At 47.0% G+C, this 22,044-nt stretch overlaps 1 protein-coding gene across 1 annotated transcript in view; it reads right to left on the minus strand.

Moving 5' to 3' along the window:
- The window catches only part of LOC310668799 (uncharacterized protein), a gene marked incomplete at both ends in the record, with an annotated part of 214,164 nt that overhangs the window by 23,695 nt on the left and 168,425 nt on the right, over positions 1-22,044 (minus strand). The window contains 9 exon segments of the mRNA XM_083422127.1: positions 3,023-3,150; positions 3,852-3,936; positions 4,460-4,509; positions 4,512-4,566; positions 7,051-7,074; positions 7,448-7,656; positions 8,467-8,632; positions 13,152-13,205; positions 14,602-14,859. Coding sequence (XP_083278253.1) covers positions 3,023-3,150; positions 3,852-3,936; positions 4,460-4,509; positions 4,512-4,566; positions 7,051-7,074; positions 7,448-7,656; positions 8,467-8,632; positions 13,152-13,205; positions 14,602-14,859 — 1,029 coding nt within the window.

A 22,044-nucleotide genomic window follows, 5' to 3' on the forward strand; every position in this document is an offset into this window, starting at 1 on the left:
GAGCATACAGGGTATGGATGACACACTCTAAGTCCATTAAGTTCACAAAGAGTGTTGAGTACAATCCTAAGTGGGGGGGAAATGTGGGAATTTTCCAGAGTTACCCAGAGGAGGATGAAGGTGATGTGAAAAAGGCAGATGATGTTGAGGCAGAAGAGGAAGCTGAGGATGATGATGATGATCAGAGTTCGGATTCCAGTTCAGAGGAGGATGAAGGTGATGTGAAAAAAGCAGATGGTGTTGAGGAAGCTGAGGAAGCTGAGGATGATGATGATGATGATGATGATCAGAGTTCGGATTCCAGTTCAGTGGGCGGCGCTGCTGCTGATGTCAGTGACAGTGATGACACAGCAGACTACAAGAGCGCAAAGGCCTCAGTCAGACCATCTGATGCATCTGACAATGAACTGGAAGAACCACTGTTCACCATTGGTCACTTTTCTCCTAAGAAGGAGGAGATGAGTCCAGAAGACTTGCGTCTAGTACGCAGATCTGAAAGGGCGACCAAAGGCAGTCCTCCAAAGAGATTTGCTGATGAGTTTGCTAAGACAGCAACTGCTGTTCTTAGTAGCTCAAGCTTCAAAGAGGTTCAGGAGTTAACCTCTAAAAATGCTGAGCCTTGGCTTAATGCCATGAAGGCTGAAGTTGATTCCTTGAATAGGAACCAAACTTGGGAGCTGGTACCGGTAGTCCCAGGAATGAGACTGGTTGGCAGCAAATGGGTCTTCAAGGCTTACACAGACCAAAGTGGCAAGGTTGTCAGACACAAAGCCAGATTGGTTGCCAGAGGTTTTTCACAGGTACCAGGACAGGATTACCACGAGACCTACTCACCCACCGTCAAATATGAGAGCATTCGGCTGATGCTCAAGATTGTTGCAGAGGAGAAACTGCATGTTTCCCATCATGACATTAATACAGCTTTTTTGTACGGGATTTGGGGGGAGGAGCTGTATATGCTTGCACCTGATGGAATGCAGATACAGAAGGGAATGGTCTGTAAACTTTGGAAATCCTTATATGGTCTCAAGCAGAGTGCCAGGTGTTGAAACACAAAACTCACTGAGACATTGCTTTCTCTAGGTTTTCACCAGGGTAAAGCTGATCCATGTGTGTTTGTCAAGGAGGAGGGGCAAAACGAACTGTATTGTTTATGTTTTGTTGATGATCTTCTGATGTTTTGGAAGAATCAGGCTTTGTACCAAAGCACCCTAGCTCAGCTGAAGGAGCACTTTGACATGAAGGATTTTGGTGAGGTATCCAATTATCTTTCTCTGCAGGTGGAGACGGACCAAGCAGGCAATTTTCTGGTTCACCAAACACAGAAAATTGCTGATGTATTAACCAGGTTGAATTTGGTTGATGCAAACCCAGCAGACACACCGATGGTGACAGGTTACCAGGTAGATAGTACTGCTGAAGCGTTTTCTGACACAACACTGTACAGATGCATTCTAGGCAAGCTGAATTTCATTGCTAGATGCTCAAGACCTGACATAGCTGTAAGCACTAACCTGCTTAGCAGACATGCTAATAATCCTACTGTTCAGGATTGGAAAGCTCTGAAGCGCATAGCCCGCTATTTGAAAGGGACTTTGCACTACAGGCTGAGGTTCACCAGTCAGAAGACTGGAGGTCTTGAAATCTTTGCAGATGCTAGTTTTGGAAGTGACACCACGGATGGTACAAGCACTTCTGGAGTATGCTACATGTACAACCACTGTCTGTTTGACTGGCTGTGCAAGAAGCAGACGACAGTGAGCCTAAGTTCCTGTGAAGCAGAACTCAATGCTCTGTCATTTTCACTCATGGATTGTGAATGGTTGATGCAACTGTTTAAGGACATCAGAGTTTCTGTGAAATGTCCTATACAAGTGTATCAAGACAATAGATCCTGTTTGGCTTTGCTGAACTCAGAGAGTTGCAAGCAAAGAACCAAGTACTTGCAGATTAAGTTACATCGTGCAAGAGAGTGTATTCAGAAAGGACTCATTCAGGTGTCCTACATGCCAAGAAATGAAATTCCTGCTGATCTGTTGTCGAAGGTTGTTAACAGAGAACAACTTAAGGTTTATGTACAGAGGTTGCAACTGGGTTGGACCACAGGTACTACAGGTTACACGGAAAGGGGGAGGATGTTAGGATATTTCCGTTCCACCTTAAAAGGGAGCAGTATGTTTGTGTCACAGCCTGCGCATTTCCTGTTTCACAGGATGTTTCTGTTGTGTCTTTGCTTTCGTTCCTCTCTCTCGGACCCTGGAACACTGAAGCAGGCAGTCATGTTTTCCTTTGTTCTGATCAACGCAGAAATAAACTTGTAAATAATGCTCTCCTGAGTGCATCTTTCGCTGTGTGCATTATCTGCTGATAGAGCGTGCACGGCTCTGGAATGTGGCAAGCTATTTCTGGAGCTCGTGTCTCTAATTGCTGGTACTGCGTGACTACGGGAGATCAATGGACGTCCGGAGACGACGTGGAGTCATGATGGACTTTGTCTCCCTGGCAGTATCCCAACACATAGCTCTGCAGTAAACCACCTGCTTTTCATGCAGAAAGTCTCAGGCTCCACCCCCAGCATCTCCCAGGAGGGTAGGGAACATCCCTTGTCTGAAATCCTGGAGAGCCACTGCTTGTCAATTTCGACAATACTGAGCTAGATGGCCCAGTATATGGCCGCTTCCTGGGTTGGAAATTCAAGCGAGGTTCACTGAAACAGGTGGGCTATTGTTACAAGTCCTGGTCAGAAAGCAAAAAGGCAACATGTGCGCACCCCACCCCTCTCCACAACCGAGAGGGATGGTTATCAAAGGAGACATCAGCAACCTCTGCAGTTAACAAGGCTTGCCAGACCAGACTAGCCCTCCTCCCAGTGTGCCGGTTTACTGGCTTTCAGGGATGTTTTAGTGGATTTCCTGTTACTCGCGGCAACATTTGGACTAGATGACTTTGGAAATCCCTTCTGATTCTATGCTTCTGTACACACCACAGACCAGCCAGGAGGAGATGGGGCTCTGGGGCCGACCTGGCGACAGAGGTGGCTGTCATGTGAGCACTCAAGGCAGTGTTGAAACAGTTCATAGCAAAGGACTGGTTCTGGCACTGTCTCCAGCAAGATGAGCAGAGCTTCGGCCACTGAGTGGTCACTGCCAGCTATTGACAGCCTGGCAAGGGAAGTGTTCTGTCCTGTTACCTGCAGCCTGCCTCCTTCCCAGGCTGGTCCAAAGCAAGAAGCTTGGTCCTTATACACCTGGGCCCACCTTGCAAGTTCCTCCTTTTGGCGCAAGGTGGACCTTGAACCCGCAGCCCTGAGATTAAGAGTGTCACGCTCTACCAGCTGAGCCACCCTTCTGTAATTATCCCACACCTCCCCTCTTGACGAAGCTGCCTGCAAAGCTGATCTGCTGAGGAAATGTCCTTCTGCAGGCATGGTTTCAATCCAAACAACAAATACTAGTGGTCAACTCCAAAAGTGCGGTCAACAAACCCTGCTTGCCAAAGAACAATTGAACGCACCCTTGAAGCTCCTTTGCAGCCATGTCTTTACCTGTCTCCACACCTGACACCACGTATGATTCTAGATGTGGGGCCTGCGGGCCTGTCAAGGTTCCCCACCTCTGCTCTATCTAGCCAGGCTGATGTTTTCAAATGGGGGTTAAAGCTGTGAAGCTGTTTGGATGCATGACTGGACTTTACTGTGGGCATTTCATTGTGCTGTGTCCCAGAGCCTTAAGGATGGGGTGGCCTAGGAACCTAAGCCACCAAGTATATAAAAGTGAGGTCCACTCCAGCCAAGAGCGAAAGAAAACCACCAAGCAGCCCTACTCCCCAACAATGTCCCCCAAAGAGGATACGGGTCGTCTCGGGAATGCTGGTGTCCAGGCACTCAATTCTCTCCTGCAGCTCGTCCTGCGTCCCCGGGGTCTGGAAGAGGTCCTCCTGAAGCAGAGTATCACCCGTGTGTTCGGAAGGGATGAGGTACATCCTGGATAGCATGAAGAACAATCCAGCCTTGGGGTGCATAATGTGAGGTCGAGGAATGCCACAATGGAGAGAAGCCCATCACCAAGAGAGCTGGCACAAGGGCTGAGAATTGTATCCCGCCTGCTTTCCACAGTAGAATTCCTACCACCCTTCTCATGATTGGGGGCAATGGGAGAGTGAAATCATTCCCCGCTTCTTCTAGTGGCCAGTCTCAGAGAGCCGCTTTGCTAGGGATAGACAGACAATGGTTGTGAACACTTGGGTTCTTCTGAGCCGCTCTAAGGAAGACCGTATGCTGGATGTCCCACCCACTGCCGCTCCACCAAGGTGCCACTATACTCACAGCAGGAGTTTGTAAGAGCGAGTCGGTAGCTAAGATATGAATCAATTGGGACGTTTGGAACCTGCACACCCCAAAACTGGTACTGGATTCCAGCCCACACCCATCCTTTCAATGGTACCGTCCCCCTCAGCTCACCTGGTGGCAGGCATTCTTGAAGAGGTGGTCCACCAAAAGCCAGATCTCCTTGGCCGCTCAGTGGAGTCATCACCATCCTGGGGTACGATATCCAGAAACTGCTTCTCCTGGAGGTCCAATGACAAGCGGGACTGGCATGAGAGCCTGACAGAATGTGTGCCTGTATGCATTCTTTCCTTGCTCCAGCTGGGTGGACAAGTCTTGCCCTCTGAGGCCACAACTAGGGCTGGGCGATAGCTGGCTTTCAACACTGTGCTATAGCACTAGCTAAACATTGCAACACACCAATATATCACGATGTCTGAAATAAGATGGAGCTATGTAGAGGCATTGGCTGGCTTCACGGTTTCCCCCGCATTGTGATTTCTGCTGCCCCCTGCAGGAGGGCAGGGGAAAGCTGAACCGGCAGAGTCCACAGGGGCTGCAGGAATCTCGAGAAGCATTGTCTGGCTTCACAGTTCCCCCCCACATGGTGTTTTTTGCATAGTACACACACACATCATGATTCGCAATACATTGCCAGGTCAGAAATTATGAAACCAGCCTCACTATCTAGACTTCAAGCTGATTTGAAAATATATCTACCGGTATATTGACATATCACCCGGCCCTAGCCACAGCAAGCATCTCAAGTGGGAAAACAAAAAACAAATTGCTCGCACCCCAAATCCAAGCTCCCCCTCCCCCTATTAATATGCAGCTCATAATCCTCCCACTCCGGATGTGCAGTTCACCCCAAAGCTTACTGAATATGCAGCTGTGGACATGAGGTTTGGCTAACATTTTATTTAAATTGCTGGAACCTGCCCTGGGACCTTAGGGTGAAGGGCAGGAAATAAATAAGAAAAACAGCAACCGAACATGGATGGGCCTTCATAGGTTGATGGGCTGCAGCCCCAGCCAGCATGATGAGATGATGGGGTCACATGTTCACCACCCCTTGTCTAGAGCACGTTGCAGAGGCAGTGGTAGAAACTGAGCAACAGCTGGAGCCCCAGCCCACGACTTATCTGGGCAATGCAGCACACAGCAGCTGGTGAACCATGCCTCCGGCCTCCTTCCCATCTTCCTCTCCAGAAATGTTCAGGGTGGTTAGTTCTATCTCCAGCTCCCACATTCAAGAGAAAGAGAAAGAGAGGAGGGGGGAGCAAGAGAGCTTTAGGAGCACAGCAGTGGCAAGCAGCCCATCACTAAAAGGAGTTGGCAAGGATGGAGAATTTGATCCCCTCATCCCCAGGGCAGCTGTTGATTAGGACCCAGTTCATCCTCCCTCCTCCCATCCCCCCGCTCACCCTTGTTGAGAGAGGGGAGAGAGAGAGAGAGAGAGAGAGAGAGAGAGAGAGAGTATTGGTGTGGGGAATGACACATGCTGTATCAGAGTCTTAGTGCAAGAGTAGCTGGTGCATGCTAAAGAACACAGGAGCCTAGCTGGGTTAGATCAGCATTTTGTTCCCACAATGGCCAACCACATGCCCTTGGGAGTCCATAGGGACACGGGGACAAGAGCACTCTGTCCATCATGTTCCCCAGAAACTGGTAATCAAAAGCATGTGGTTTGTGATAATAGTGGCAAGAAATAGCCCTGACCGGTAGCCACTGATAAACATATCCTCCATGATTCTAAATGTCTACAGCTGTCCAAATTGACAGTCACCACTGTCTCCTTGTGGCTAGGATAATACACCCAAGTCGATCTGATTTCGAGAGGAGTGACATTTCCCTGAGCCACCCCAAAGCAGCCACTACCGCTTCCGAAATGCCAGTGCTCAGGTGGTAAGAGTAAGCCAGAGGGGCATAGCCTGTGCAGCAGTTGCTGAGCACAGAGACAAGGAGAAAACTGGCTCTTGGGGCCAGAAGGGGCTGGCGCCTGCATCATGAAACTGGGCTTTCTGCCTCCTGTGCTGCCAATCGCAAGCGGACCCAGAGTCAAGCAGCGCAAAATCAGTTACAAGCAGTGCTGACGAATTCTGATTTCGTCTCCGTTCTCCTCTGCCGAGTTCTACAAGGGCCACGTTGAGACTAGGGAAGAGAAAAACGCAGAGAGCTAGAGCCACCACCTGGATTTGAGTCAGAAGGCAGGCAGGTGCGGGTTGCCTGAGAGGAAAGTCAGGTTGGTGGGGTAGTGCCTGGTTTGCCCTAAGGGACCAGCTGCCACTGCATGGAGCAGCTGCTGATCGTTGACAAGGGCAACTCCATTTACGTGCCTTCGAGGCACATGCACACTGCCGCAAAGCTGGAAGGGGCACTTGAAGGGGGAAAAAGCCCCCACCCCAAGAGCACAAAATCGGCAAAGTGGCATGGAAACAGCATCTCGACTCCCTCCCAGGAGCTTTGGCACCGACCTTTCAGGCCTGTGGAGAGTTGGAGCAAGGAGTTTTGCAGGGAGGCTGCTGGTTTTCCAAAGGCCTTTCAAAAGGGCTTCCGGAAGTTTAGAGGGTGTTTGCAGGCTTTTCCAATGCTGTCCCCAATATACGCAATTTCATTTAAACGCACGGTACCTCGGAACGCAACCCCCGTGTAAACGGGGCGTTGCCTGTACCTGATTTGAGCCCGTTACAAGAACATCTAGAGGATAGCAAACCAACTCTTACCTTTTCTAGGAAGCTGTCTTCTCCCTGAGATCAGAGGAGGAAGGCAAGAGCAAAAGACAACCAAGGGTGTTAATGGCACAGGCCCTGAGAAGAGAAAGAAACAGCCCGTTGGCTGAGCAGTATCTGGGCAGATGGCAGGGAAATGCACACGGTTCAGTGGCCCTGGGAAAGGGCAGGTGGGAGGACCAAAACCTGGGATGACTCAGTCAAGGCAAACAAAGGGCATGAACAGCACACAGGAAGCGGATGCACAGCTACAGAAGCTGAATGCAGCGGAGGACCCCCAGCCCCCACATTTCTGAGTGGAAGAGCAGCTGTTTTTCAAGCAGGCAAGCAGAGTGGGAAGGGTAGACATCCAGCACATGAACCTGCCAGGTAAATCAACCCCTTTCCCTACCAGGTCAATAAGTCTGGTGACGGGAACTTCGCCAATCGGCTGCCTCATCCAGCACAAGGCTTCCAAGGAGGTCCCGAAGCAGCTTGGTAGGTAGCTCCCACTGATGGTGAGGAAATAGTCCTTGCCACGGTCAAGGTGAAGGACAAAGATAGCCTCAATCTTCTCTTCCTTGCTGACGTACACATCCAGGGAAATGTCCCCCGTCTCACCTAAAACGGGAGGAGGTCAGGCAGATACACTCTTTGGCACAGCCAAGTTGGCTTGTCTGTAAATTAAAAGTGAAGACAGTGAAGAATTGAACAGAAGGACACAATGCGAGCCTGCTGGATCAGGCCAATGGCCCATCTCGTACAGCCTCCTGTTCTCACAGGTGTATGGGGGAAACCTTAACTTCAAGAATTAGGAAAAGAAGCGACTCAGTTCCCACCCCCACCCCACTTTCCTCTCTAGTCCTCCAAAGCAGCAGCTGCACAGAAGATGGTGACAGATACTGGGGGGTGAGAGAAAGTGATCCTAACAAAAGAATATAAAAAGGGAAAGGATTTTTGCGTCCCCAATGTAACTTTCTTTTTTAGTTTACATTTCATTGAGTTTTTAAAAGTTTGGCTAGTTCTATATGTTCCCCAAGATATTTTTGTGCCTCCACAACATAAAAATACGCTTTTTTTAAAAAAAGTAATTTTTGGACGGACTGCTCTCACTGGTTCCCTGCGATGCCAAAAGGTGTTTTGGGACCCTCCAGCATTGTTTTGCTTCAATTCATTTGTTTGTGTGTGTATGTTTAAAGCTGGTCACACACACTTTTACACTTTGGGCTCAGCTGCTTTGACGTGTGGCCCTTGGAGGCTTGAGCATGGGGCAATGCAGCCCACAAATGTTAAGCCTCCCCTGCTCTACCAAACTCCCAAGGTTTGATGGAGGAGGGTTGGGAAGAGGAGGAGAAAAGGAAGGCCTTCCCTAGATGAGCCTTGGGGTCCCTTTCCAACTCTACAGTTCTCTGATTCCAGAGAGAGACGCGCTGGGCTCCAAGTATCCCTTGCAGGGCTCAGCGCGAAGCCATGGCTTACAATACTGGCTGTCACTGAGCTTGGGGATAAAGGAGAAGTGGAGGGTGACCTGCCCGTTGTTTGTGATCTGGAACTTCTCCTTCTGCAGCTGCCGGAACTTCACATTCTCAAACGGAAACTGCAGAGCAAAAGGGGGGGGGGGAGAAAGAGAGTGCTTGCCTTCAGCAGAGGCAAGGAAACGTGCTCCAGGGGGGAGTTTGTCCTTGGCCCCGGGCTCTCATTTAGGGGACTGCACATGCAACAGGTCCACGTGGGGCTCTCCAGATATTGCTGCACTTGCCACTGGCCATGTTGGCTGGGGATGATGGGAGTTGTAGTCCAGCATCTGGAGGGCACCACGCTGGCTACCCCTGGAGTCTTTGCCTGCGAGGAAGAGGCTGCCGCTCAGTGGAAGGGCATCTGCCTTGCATGCAAAGGTCCCAGGTTCTATCCCCAGCATCTCCAGGTAGGGCTGGGAGAGATCCCCCGGAAATCCTGGCGAACCGCTCAAGACTGAGCTAGATGGGCCAAGGGCTTCTTTCCCCCCTGGTCTTTTTGCAGCAAACCCTCTTTAAGGGGTTGGAGAGGATCCTATTCGTCTTTACCTCCCTCCAGGGAGGGAAGGAATTCGTTCTCCATCCTGTCCATCAACTGAACAATATCCTCAAACACTTTCCGGTACCGTCGGTCAGCCACAACCTTCACCTATGGGGGGGGGGGGGCAGAGCACATTTGTTGGGGCTATGGACTGAAAGGGGGGGGGGTATGAGTTAAGAGCAGAAAGGCCTGATGCACCCCCCTGTTCCCAGCCCTGAAAGAGGCAAGTACTGTAACTCTGAGAGCTTCCCCAGGATGGCAGCGGCTGTGACTTCCAGAGCCAATGGGCTGAAGCCAAATGCTCCAAGCCAAGTACCACACAAGCTCCACTGCATGAATGGAGCCAACGGTTAAGGTATACAGTTCAGCCCATGTGGTCTGCCATGCCTGCAGGAGCAGCGTGTACTCAGAACAGTGGAGAATGGAAGCCTAGGGATTCAACAGAGCCCAAAGCTGCCCACTCCTTGCACCGGAAGTCATTGGCCAAGGAGGAGCTGTGTGGAAAGGGGCCTGGTTGTTGGTCAGGGCCTGCCCAGATTCGAGGAGGTGCCACATAGCAGGCAACTAAAAACCCTGACTAGACGATAGCCCTGGCCAGGGCAGGTGTTACCCCTGTGAGGAAGAGGGAGCTGACGGGCTTGTGGTCGCTCCTTTTCAATTCCATGTGGCTTCGGTAGCTGAGCTGATTCACGCTGCCTCCTCTCCAGAGGATTGGCTCACACCATGCTGGCACACGCCACTTTCCACTGCAAGGAGACACTGTTGGACTGGCTGAGGCAACACACAAGGCTCACACAGTCAAATTTTGGCTCCACACATGGCCTGTGATCTTGACCACGGTCAACAGCTGGAGATGATGGGGCTTGGGAGTCCAACTTCTGAAGGGGCGGACCTTGCAGGTGTGCAGGCATTTTGTCTCATGGAGAGAGTTGTTAGGAAATCAAAAGCTGCCTTCTACCAGGTCAGAATGAATTTCTGACCTCCCCCAGTTTGAATTCCTACATTGCAGGGGGTTGGACTAGATGACCCTCATGATCCCTTCCAACCCCACAATTAATTAATTAAGTCTACTCTGGCTGGCAGCAGCTCTCTGTGGCCCAATCCTTTTTCAGGTGGAGGCGCCATAGAGTTTCAACTTGAGACTTTGCATACAAAGCATATGGCACACCACCAAATGATGATCCTTCCCAAAAGCAAGGGGCCCCGTTATTCTTGTTCAGACACTATTTTTTCAGTGATCCAAAAGACCCTTTCTGGCACCTGAAATGCTGCCCAAAGGAGCCTGCCGTTTTCCGGCTTCGTGACTACATGTTCCGCCTGTCCTTTTGATTTCCCCATTACCACAGCAAGAGCAATGAAACTAGCAGGCCTAGGTGGCTTCTGACAGTTGTCAAGAACCACAAGCATATGCCAAATCCTGGGTGGTGAGGCTCAATGGCTACTAGCCATAATGGCCACAGAACATACTCCACCAAGAGAAGCAGCATGGCTTGGAGGAGGGGAGCGTGCTGTTGCACCCAGGTCCTGTTTGTGGGCTCCCCGAGAGGCATCTCATTGGCCAATGTGAGAACAGGCCAGATGGACCAATGGCCTGATCCAGCAGGGCTGCTCTCGTGCTCTTATGCCCTGGCAGACTCATCTTGAGAGAGCACCAAGTCTAATTCCCAGACTTCCTTGACACAGACAGGATTCTCTGCTTATACACGCCATGAAACAGAGGATGCTGGTTATCAGGACAAATGTGGGGGAAAGGCTGCTTGTGGAAAAGGAGCCAAAACATTTCCAGAGACTTTGAGCAGGTATGGCTTGAGGAAGACAACATATCACAGCCTTTCATTTCACAACTCGCCTAGCAGCCTTTGGCAACCAGGAATTCCATGCAAGCAAAGTGAGCAGGTGAAGGAGAGCTGGATCTCTCTCTTCCTCCGTGGCTTGGTGTCCATTCTGGCTGCAAAGGAAAGGAAGTCCATTCAGCCCTCAACTCTAGCCCTCCTCCAACAGCTGGCTTAGCAGAAAGCCATGTCTAAAATATATTTTTGACTAGCCTGCTCAGGAGGATGGAAAGGCAGGCCACTACTAGCATCTCAGCAGACTAGGAAAAACAAACAAGCCTTGCAGAAGAATGATTGAGAGTACTTACTTACAAAGGCTCAACTATCAAGCAGGATCTGTTTTAGAGTCGAATTTGTACATTGGGATGAACTTGATCTCTCCCTCTGTGAAATCAGCAAAAGCTGTGTTTTGGGTACGCTGAATGTTTAGCTAAAGCCAAAAAGAAATCGCTAATCAGCAGAGAAGGAAAAGACCCCCTGTTGCCTGACAATGGAGTCTATTAACAGCCACTGTTCTGCTGGAAGACCAAGGTGAAGTACTAGTAAGTTAAAGGTAAAGGTAAAGGGACCCCTGACCATTAGGTCCAGTCGTGACCGACTCTGGGGTTGCGGTGCTCATCTCGCGTTATTGGCCGAGGGAGCTGGCGTACATGTGGCCAGCATGACGAAGCCGCTTCTGGTGAACCAGAACAGCACACAGAAACAGCGTTTACCTTCCCGCCAGAGCGGTACCTATTGATCTACTTGCACTTGGACGTGCTTTCGAACTGCTAGGTTGGCAGGAGCAGGGACAGAGCAAGGGGAGCTCACCCCATTGCGGGGATTCGAACCACCGACCTTCTGATCGGCAAGCCCTAGGCTCTGTGGTTTAACCCACAGTGTCCCTACTAGTAGGTTAGCCAGGTGTAAAAAAAGGGCTATACCTGCTGAAATCTTATCTCATACACAATTATTAAAGGTACAGGATGCTTGTGCATTTTTGTCCCATGTCATCTTAAATTACTTTGCTGCATCACACGACAGGAAAATCCTCTAACTCAGGAGCAGCAGACACGTGGCCCTCACAATGCTGCAGAACTAGAATTCCCATCATCCCTGATTACTGGCCATGATGGCTGGAGCCAACAGGAACTGCAGCTCAGTAACATCTGGCAGACCACAGGTTAGCTATACCTCCAATAGACAATGTTATATGTACCAATAATCCATACAAACTGTTAACAACCACCAGAATACACCCCCGACACTATGAGCAACTGCAAAACCATCCTTTTGCATCCTACGTTGGCTCCCAGGACGTTTCTGAGCACAATTCTGAGTGTTGGTGCCAACCTTTAAAGCCCTAAATTGCCTCAGCCCTGAAAGAGTGTCTCCATCCCCATTGTTCAGCCCAGGCATCAGGGTCCAGCACCGAGGGCCTTCTGGCGGTTTCCTCACTGTGAGAAGCAAAGTTACAGGGAACCAGGCAGAGGGCCTTCTGAGTAGTGGCACCTGCCCTGTGGGACACCCTCCCATCAGATGTCAAGGAGATAAGTAACTATACAGCCTTTAGGGAAGTTTTTAATGTTTTATCATGGTTTTGCATATGTTGGAAGTCTGAGGCTGCCCCCCCCTTGCCTTCCTTGCAGCATCCTTCTCAAAGGGCTGTGGCATGACTACGCTCACAGAGTTTAAATCCACCATAAGGTGCAGCAATCAGGCCTCTGTTTCAACACAAAATACCAATGATCCTTATGCCAAGTGGGAGAAAGGTCGTCAACATGATGAACACACAAACCTTGGAGAGAAAAATGTAAAACAAAAAGCATCAGCAATTTAATTGGACTTAATGGAAGTATCTGCTGATAAGAACATGTGAGCAACGCAGATTTTCCAGACAGATGCAAAACCTAGAGCAGGAAACCTTAGACCTTTAGATATTGCTGGACAGCAGCTATGCTGGGGCTGATGTGAGTCCAACAACATCTGGAGCGTGTGCTGAGCTAGGAAAGCCCTCTAACTGGGAAACTGCAGAGCAGTCCTACTTATTCCAAGGCAACCCTCCAACTTAATTGGGACTTGCTTCTTAAAAAGCATTTGTAGAAGTCGCAGTCATCCTATGCTATAGCTACACTTTGCTCCTAACTGCCTGAAAGTGGTTTCTCTAGCCTAGGCTGGGATATCCCAGACAAAGGAAATAAATAGGACAATATCCTAAACCACCACATATAACACAAAGATGTCTCTCACCTGGCCGTAGGTCAGAAGTCTCTGAAGCTCATTTTTAGTGATCAGATGACAATGCTGGAAAAACGCAAAGCAACCACAGCTACAGGCTAGCTCACGGGGGCGGGGGGCGGGGGGCAGCCTGCTGTCACTTCCTGCAATATGTAGTAAGACTGATAGCTAGGATTGGGCAGTATGATCATATTAGGCTAGTGCTCTGTGAACTAGACCGGCTCTTGAACTGCTTCCAGGCCCAATTCAGAGCATCCCATTTGGCCTTTCAAGTGTTTCAAGGTTTGGGGAAAGGGTACCAGAAGAAGGCATGTTTGCACTGCCTCTCCAGTGACTAGAATCCCTTTCCCAGGGAACTCCTGCTCTTTCAAGCATGGCAGGGCCTTTTCAGTCATGGCACCCGACCTTTCAGAATAATCTCCCAAAGAGGTTCACCTGGCCCCTGCTTTGATGTCCTTTCAGCAAAGACTTTTAGAATTTCCCCTGGTTCTTGAATTCATGGGCAGGGCGCTTGTGGCCCTCCAAACCCTGCTGTAGTACACAGGAACATAGGAAGCTACCTTATATTGAGGCAGACCATTGACCCATCAAGCTCAGGACGGACTACATGGACTGGCAGCAGCTTTCAGGCAGAGATCATGCCCAGCCCGATCTGCACACACTGGTGACTGAGCCGGGATCCTTCTGCATGCAAAATGGCAACTCTGCTTTCGCGTTACTGCCCTTAACAAACTGCAACTCCCACCCCGATCACTGGAGAAGTTGCCCACATTTGCTATAATCTAATCCAATACATCTCTGCCACTCGGTTTATGTTGCTCTCTACTGGCTGCTCTAGTAGAAACCTTAGTGGTGCAGCTGCAGCAGCAGGGATCGTCGACACTGCACCCTCCTGGTGTTGCTGAAGTGGAACTCTCATGAGCCCCAGTCAGCAAGGCCAATTCTTAGCAATTATGGGAATTTTGGTCTATCAACATTTGGAGAGCACAATGCTGCCTGCCATAAAGAAGGCTGATCACCGAAGAATTGAGGCTTTTGAATTCTGGTGCCGGAGGAGAATCTTGAGAGTCCCATGGAATGCAAGAAGATCAAACCTCTCCATTCTGAAGGAAATCAGCCCTGAGTGCTCACTGGAAGGACAGATCCTGAAGCTGAGGCTCCAAGATTTTTGGCCACCTCATGAGAAGAGAAGACTCTCTGGAAAAGACCCTGATGTTGGGAAAGATGGAGGGCACAAGGAGAAGGGGATGACAGAGGACGAGATGGTGGGACAGTGTTCTCAAAGCTACCAGCATGAGTTTGACCAAACTGAAGGAGGCAGTGAAAGACAGGAGGGCCTGGCGTGCTCTGGTCCATGGGGTCACGAAGAGGCGGACATGACTAAATGACTAAACAACAACAAATGCTGCCTACCCTGAGCTACACACAGGCAGGAAGGTTACCGAAACATGACTCAGTTTGCTTCTCCAGATAGCGGAGACCAACAAGTTACATCAGCCAAGGCTCTCTCCCTCCAAGCCCTCGAAACGCACTCGTGTTTCATGATTGTCAGCTGCGGCAGACCCTGGTCAGGGGGCAGGAAGCTCATCTGGGCACAGATATCCTTGTAATCCTGGTTTCGGCGCACGAAGTCTTCCACGTGGGCAGCAAGGTGGGAATTGACAATGCAGAAGCTGGTATTGTTGCAGACAAGCCTCACGGCCACACACCCCTTGTTACCCTGCAGGGGCGGAGCAAAGATGGCTGTTAGTGAGCAAGCAGGAAAGAGGGGGGAACTGGTTGGCAGAGATTAGAAAAACAGAAAGACAGACAGAAAGATAGACGTAGGGAATTCCGCTGTCAGGGTCTACTCCCCATCTTCCCCATGATGCCTGTGCCCACTGTCTCCCTCATCTCTTCCTTGATGCGGCTGAGCTGGTCCTTCCTGACAAAGATGAGCGCCAGCTGCACCTAGAAGATGCAAGGTACTGGGATGTCTACCAGCTCTGTTCATTGCTTGCTGTCCTGGGCCGGCTGGATGCAGATAGGATTGGCAGGGGGCACCAACTGGGGATCCCCCAAGGGAAGAAGGCTCAGAAACAGGGAACTGGAGGGGGGACGACGAGGCTGAGTCGTCCGAGGGAGAAGAGGGAGCAGACTGTGAGCAAGAGGAGGTGTTGGAAACTGAAGAGGCAGGAGGGCAGGAAGATTCTGTGGCAAACAGCAGCCTAGAATCCGAGGCAGAAGTGGAGGCTGGAGGCGGGAGTCAAGAGGCAGAGATCAGGCAGGCTGCTGAAGAAGCCAGGGGGTCTCCCCATCCTGCTGCGATCAGCTCCCCTCCCTGCTGGTCTCCCAGAACACAGAGAAATTAAGAGGATGGAGCAAAGACAGGCAAGGTGTCAGAGTCTCAGGTTGCTTGGGAAGGACCAGAGGGAGGAGGAGACTTCAGAGAGTGGTGGGAGGGTAGCAACCTTCAGCCTTCACAACTACCTCACTGTTGGGAAAGGTTTCTGTGATCACGAGGCCTGCACGGTTTGGGTTTCTTTGAATAAAGAATGTTGGCTTCTTTTGAATAAAACACCACTGACACCAGGTGTTCTTTCTTGCTGACCTCCTCCTCCTCCTCCTCCTCCTCACTCCAGCTCCTGACAGCTGTCTGGCTGCTGAAGAAATGGGCAGGGTTGGACTTACTTTCTTGTACTTGGATTTGGAACGCAAAGCCTTTTCCACAGCTGTCAGCCACTCTTGCTCCTTTGTCGAGTCCAAGTAGAAGAAAGCCTCTGTTCTCAGGTCCAGCTCCTGGAACCGAATGCCCAAGTGCCAAAGAGAAGGATGTGGAACTGCAGGAATAGGACTCCAATCGGAACAGACGTGCTGGTTAAGTATGCAAAGACAACAGGAGTGTGCAAGGGCAGGCAAGATCAGGACCAAGAACAAACAAGTAATACCAGCCACTTCTTCCTCAGCTTAGCTATTCGGGGCCCCAAAGGAGCTTTGCGAATGAAAGAAAAAAAGCTTTTTCCTTGTATTTTTAAAGATGTGTCAGCCAGCCTGATATTTAAGCACTATCCCAGTAGCCACAGGCAACCAGAAATTCTTTGAAGGCAAGTGAGTTGGTTGATCTCTCCCTTCTTTCTTCACCTGGCAACCTGGTTTCCAGGCTGGCTTTCCGGGAGCAGAAAACCACCTCTCAGATCTGCTGTGCCAAGCTTGTTTGCTAGAAGATTACCCCGTGACACCCTTGTCCTCTTTGCAAACCTCCTAAATGGCTAGCCTTCTGTGTTTCCATGCTGGCCATGAAGGAATGGGCATTCCCCACTCTGAAAACAGCACAGAAATACAGCCTGTCTAGTAAAGGGGTAAAAAGAGCAAGCTAAACAGCCTCTGTAAAACAGTAGGATCTGAAGCTGCTAACCACATACTGATAAACATATCATAAAAGCAGACATGAAAAACAAATGGCCACAAGGACTTCCGGTGGAGCGCGATCTCGTCGCAAGCGGGGATTCTGCCGAGAGGAGAATCCTGGGATATTTCAGAGGGGTTAGGGGTGCTACAGGGCGCAGTAACCCCCAAAAATACCTCTGGTGGGAGTCCAGAAGGTCAGGTTCCCGGCGGTACCAGAAGCGGTTCGCCCGGCCATCAGGTAGCTTCATAGAAGCGAAGAGAACGGCGGAGCGGATGAGCGGGTCGAGGGACGCCATTATCTACCTCCGAATAGCGAAGCCCCGAGCGTGCTGAGGAAGCGCTTTGCTCTCAAAACATCGAAACCCGGCACCAAATTCAAAAGCGATAATTTCTGGATTAAATAAGGAAGTCCCTGTTGGGATTCACGATACTGAGTAAGTCTGCAGGCTTCAACAGGATGATGCAATACTCTGTAAAGTGCTGGGTCAGAGTGACTCAGCAGGAATGGGGTTAATGTGATTGGCTATCACTTGTTTTAAAAGGAAAGCCTGTTTAACAGTGGGTGTGGTGGTTGTGCTGTGGGATGGTGGTGCTGTGGTGGAGAGTATTCGTTTGCCTTAAGGAGCAGGTACTCTGTATGGACTGTTTTTGTATATACCTGTATATAGCTCACATTAAAAAGACTGCGCTGGAAAAACCTGGGACTCAGAGCGTTTCTGCTAAAAACGCCGCGAGGATTCGCGACAGTCCCGGGGAGTAAGAAGATCTCTCCCGAGTTCAGCCGGCTGCCGAAATCGGCGGAGACGCAGCACCATTGGCAGAGCTACAACAAAGGAAAGTGAGTCGCCCTGGCGGTTAGTGTTTCTTTTCCCCCATAAGCAACTTTTATGCTACAAAGTAACTTGCCTGAAGTGACAGAATACTTCAAGCACTATTAAATTAAGGGGGAAACAGAGGATAAATGTTATTTAAAAGGAAGCTTTCTGTATAACTGAGGGACTTTATTTAAGTAAGAGGTGCTTCTTTACTTTCACTTTTGAAAAGAACAAAAGACTATGGAACGGAAGAGAAGCCTTCGACGCCATTACTAACTATTGAGCGTTCTCTACAACTTAATTAAAGAGGTTAAAAACCAAAATATTTCTGAACCTGGAAGTTGGGATTTCTGATAGCTTATGATTTTTGCAGTGGATTTCCGTATTTCTTTTTTGGAGTGAACTTAATTATAGCCCTAGAAACTTAGACCGAAAAACTTTTGAAACTACGCCACACTATTAAGCTTGTCCCCCTGGTGGTAGACAAGGAAAATACAGTTTATTTTTCTGTTTTCAGCCACAAGTTTATTTGATAAATTTTTTGGAAGAGCAATATTACGATAAATCCCCCCTATTTGGGGGAGGGGATTTGGACCGCTGATCGGTTCTCTACCCTGGAGATATTTTTGTTCTACTCTCTGTGTTCCTGGACTGATTTGATCTCTCTGCTTTTGTCTTCATTTGTTTATTTGGAATTTTAGTACTTAGTGGGACTACTTGGAAGGGAGAATTGGGACTGGGCCCCGGAATTTAAAAAGAATATAATTTGAACAACCCAAAAAGTGGATTAGCCTGAGTGGAGGCAAGAAGAGGACGATTTATACAAAATGGATTAGCCTGATTGGAGGCAAGAAGAGGACTGATTATTGATGATTAAGAATTAACGTAAATTGAGAACTGAGATATTTTTTGTTGATTTATTACATATTTAAGTTGGGAAACTTAAGAAGGAATTATAAAAGGGAGGTTGGTGGGAATATTTAAAAATAAGGAGAAGGGTGTGAAATTGTTTAATAAAAAATATCTAATTTGGGAAAGAAAGGGATGGAGGGGACACCAACAGAAAGAAAGGGGTCCAAACAGGAAGCAGAATTTAAAGCAGAGATTTTAAAAATATTTGCAGAAATTAAACAGAGTGAAAAAAAGTTGGAATCAAAATTAGAGCAAGTGGATAACAAAATTGGAAAAATGGACAAAAAAATTGATGAAACAGTAAATGAATTGAAAGGGCAATTGAAGGAGGTGGCTAAAAGAACACAATCGCTGGAAGAGGGAATGAAGAAGACAAGATCAGAGATGAAAGATGTTAAAAAGGAGGAAGAGAAAATGAAAATGGAGATGAGAGAATTAAGTAAAGCACAGGAAGATATGAAGGATTTAATTGCTATGAATGAACTCAGACAGAGGGAAGTGAATTTGAGACTCAGAGCGGTACCAGAGGCACAGGGAGAAAACATCAAAGATAAGTTGATTTCAGAACTAGCACAGTGGTTGGAGATACCAGTTGAAGAGATGGCAAAAACAGTGCAAAGCGCATTTAGAATGAGAGTAAAATCAACAAAAGCAAGGAGATTTACAGGAGACTGCCTGATTACATTTAAAGATAGATAAGTGAGGAACACAATTTTGCAGAAGAATAGAGAGAAAAGATTGAGTATAAATGGGAATTACATAATTATATTTAAAGATGTTCCGATCAGACTACTTAAACGAAGAGATCTGTACAAACCATTGGTACAGACGCTGAAGAAGAATAAGATCGATTTCAGATGGGAGTTCCCGGAAGGGATAGCATTTGCATATAGAGGCAAGAGACATAGATTGACAAGCCCGGAAGAGATGGGGAAATTCCTGAGAAAATATAAGGAACTAAGATCGGAAAAGGAAGAAGATAAAGGAGCTGACGGAGGAGCATCAGGTGGATCAGAAGAAAAGGAAGAAGAAGAGAAGGGGAAGAAGACAGTTGAAGAAGAAGAAGAAGAGGAAGAGGAAGAAGCTAAATTATAAAATTATTTAATAAAAATTATTAAATTTAAAATTCAGAAGATATGGTGCTAAAAATTTGGAATTGGAACATTAATGGAATGAATGATAAAAAAAGAGAAACAGAATTGAACAATTTTTAATGAAGAAACATTTAGATATAATTTGTTTACAAGAAACACATGTGGCAAGAAGACAGAAAAAGATATTGATCAACAAAAGATTGGGGAACAAATTCATATCTTCAGATAAGCAAAAGAAAAGAGGAGTGGTCATCTACATAAATAACAAAATCGAAGCCCAACAAATATTTAAAGATGAAGACGGAAGGATAATTGCGGTTCGAATCAAATGGCAAGGAGAAAATATAATTATAGTCGGGATCTACGCACCTAATGGAAATAAGACTGAGTTCTATAAAACTTTGGAAGAAAAACTATTCAAATATATGGATCAGAAAATAATAATAATGGGAGATATGAATGGAGTGATTATTATCTCCAATAATAATGGGAGATATGAATGATGGACAGACTCAGAGATGGAGTAAGCAAAGAAGGGAAACTACCGAAGTCCTTTTTCTCAATGATAAAGAATTTTAATCTGATAAACATTTGAAGACTCAGACACCCATTGGATAAACAGTTTACCTACCATTCGGAACCGAACCAGTCAATGTCTAGGATAGATCAAATTTGGATTTCGACGGAACTCACTCCAAGAACCCAACAAATAGAAATTCAACTGAAGGTGATTTCAGAGCATAATCCAATAAAATTTGAACTGAAAGGATACGAGGAAAGAACCTTCAGATGGAGGATGAATGACTATCTACTAGACGATCAGGAAACTGTAGGAAAAGCACAGAAGAAATTGACGGAATATTTTGTAGACAACTGTAATAAAGGCACAAAAATAAATGTAGTTTGGGATGCGAGTAAAGCAGTGATGAGAGGATTCTTTATCCAACAGAATTCAATCAAGAATAAAAATAGGGAAAAAGGGAAAAAAGAAATATTGAAACAAATAATGGACAACGAACAAAAACTAATCAAGCATCCGAACAATCGAAAGGCAAAAGAAAACATCAAAATATTACAAAGCCAATTTGCAATGATAATAAACAAAGAGGTAGAATGGAACATCAAAAGACTGAGATAAAACAACTTTGAACATGCGAACAAATCCGCAAAATGGTTGGCCTGGCAAATTAAAAAAAGGAAAGAACAAAATACAATAAATAAAATTATGGTTGAAGGAGAAGAGATAGTCAATCCGAAAGAGATAAGAAAAGGGTTCTTGGACTACTATAGAGGATTATATAAGAAAAAAGAAAGAAACAATCTGAGAAAAATAGAGAGATATTTAAAAGAGAAAAAGGTGCAGACGATCCCGACTGAGAAAAAACAGTTGTTAAATACCCCAATAGAAATTGAAGAAATTAAAGAAGCTATAAAAGATTTGAAAAGGGGAAAAGCTCCTGGGCCAGATGGATTCACCGCAGGATACTATAATGAAATGAAATCTATTGTGCTGACACCGTTGAAGGAAGTGATGAATAACATCTTAAAAGAAAGAGACATCCCAGAAACTTGGAAAGAAGCATATATCACATTTTTACCAAAACAGGATTCAGACTTAACCCAAGTCAAAAACTATAGACTGATTTCATTGTTGAACACAGACTACAAAATATTTGCAGGAATACTTGCGAAGAGGCTGAAAAGAATACTACAAGACTACATTCATAAGGATCAAGCTGGTTTCCTTCCAGGCAGGCAGATGAAAGACAATATAAGAAATGTAATCAATATTATGGAATAAAATGATTGTGAAGAATATGGACCAAAGTGCAATCGAAACAATGCAACAGCAAATTGAAATAGAGGCGGTCAAAAAGGTGAAATATTTAGGAATATGGTTAACTCCAAAGAATATTGATTTGTTCCAGAATAATTATGTACCAGTATGGAATGCAATAGGAAAGGACCTGGAAGTGTGGGGAAGAATGAAATTTTCATTTTGGGGAAGAATATCTACAATTAAGATGAACGTATTGCCAAGAATGTTATTTTTGTTCCAGACTATCCCTATAATTAAGGGGAGTAGACTCTTTAAAGAATGGCAAAGAGCGATTTCAAGATATATATGGCAGGGCAAAAAGCCGAGAATACAATTTAAACTTTTAACAGATGTAAGAGAAAGAGGAGGCTTTGCCCTGCCTGATTTGAAATTATACTATGAGGCATCATGCCTTTGCTGGTTGAAAGAATGGATAAAACTAGACAACAAGGAACTGCTAGATCTAGAAGGATATGACAATAGATTTGGATGGCATGCGTATTTGTGGAAGGATAAAAAGAAGGTGCACAAAGGTTTTGGGGACCACATCTTCCGAGGTCCGCTAATTGAAGTTTGAGATAGGTATAAAAACCTATTGGAACCTAAAGTACCACACTGGTTATCACCACTAGAAGTTATGAGTGTAAAGAAAATGAATATGAGAGGTGATTGGGCAACATATGGCCAATTGTTATTGAAAGAGGGAGGAAAGTGGAAAGTGAAACCATATGAACAAGTTAAAAAGTATGTATATGATTGGTTGCATTATTATCAAGTAAATGAAATGTTCAGGAAGGATGTCAAAGAACGGGGCTATGCAGATAAAGACTCAATATTCCAGTCAGAGATAGTAAATAAGGAGGTTAAAAACTTGTCAA

The sequence above is a fragment of the Podarcis tiliguerta genome (genome assembly GCF_965153285.1).
Source record: "Podarcis tiliguerta genome assembly, chromosome: W".
Taxonomy (NCBI): Eukaryota; Metazoa; Chordata; class Lepidosauria; order Squamata; family Lacertidae; genus Podarcis; species Podarcis tiliguerta.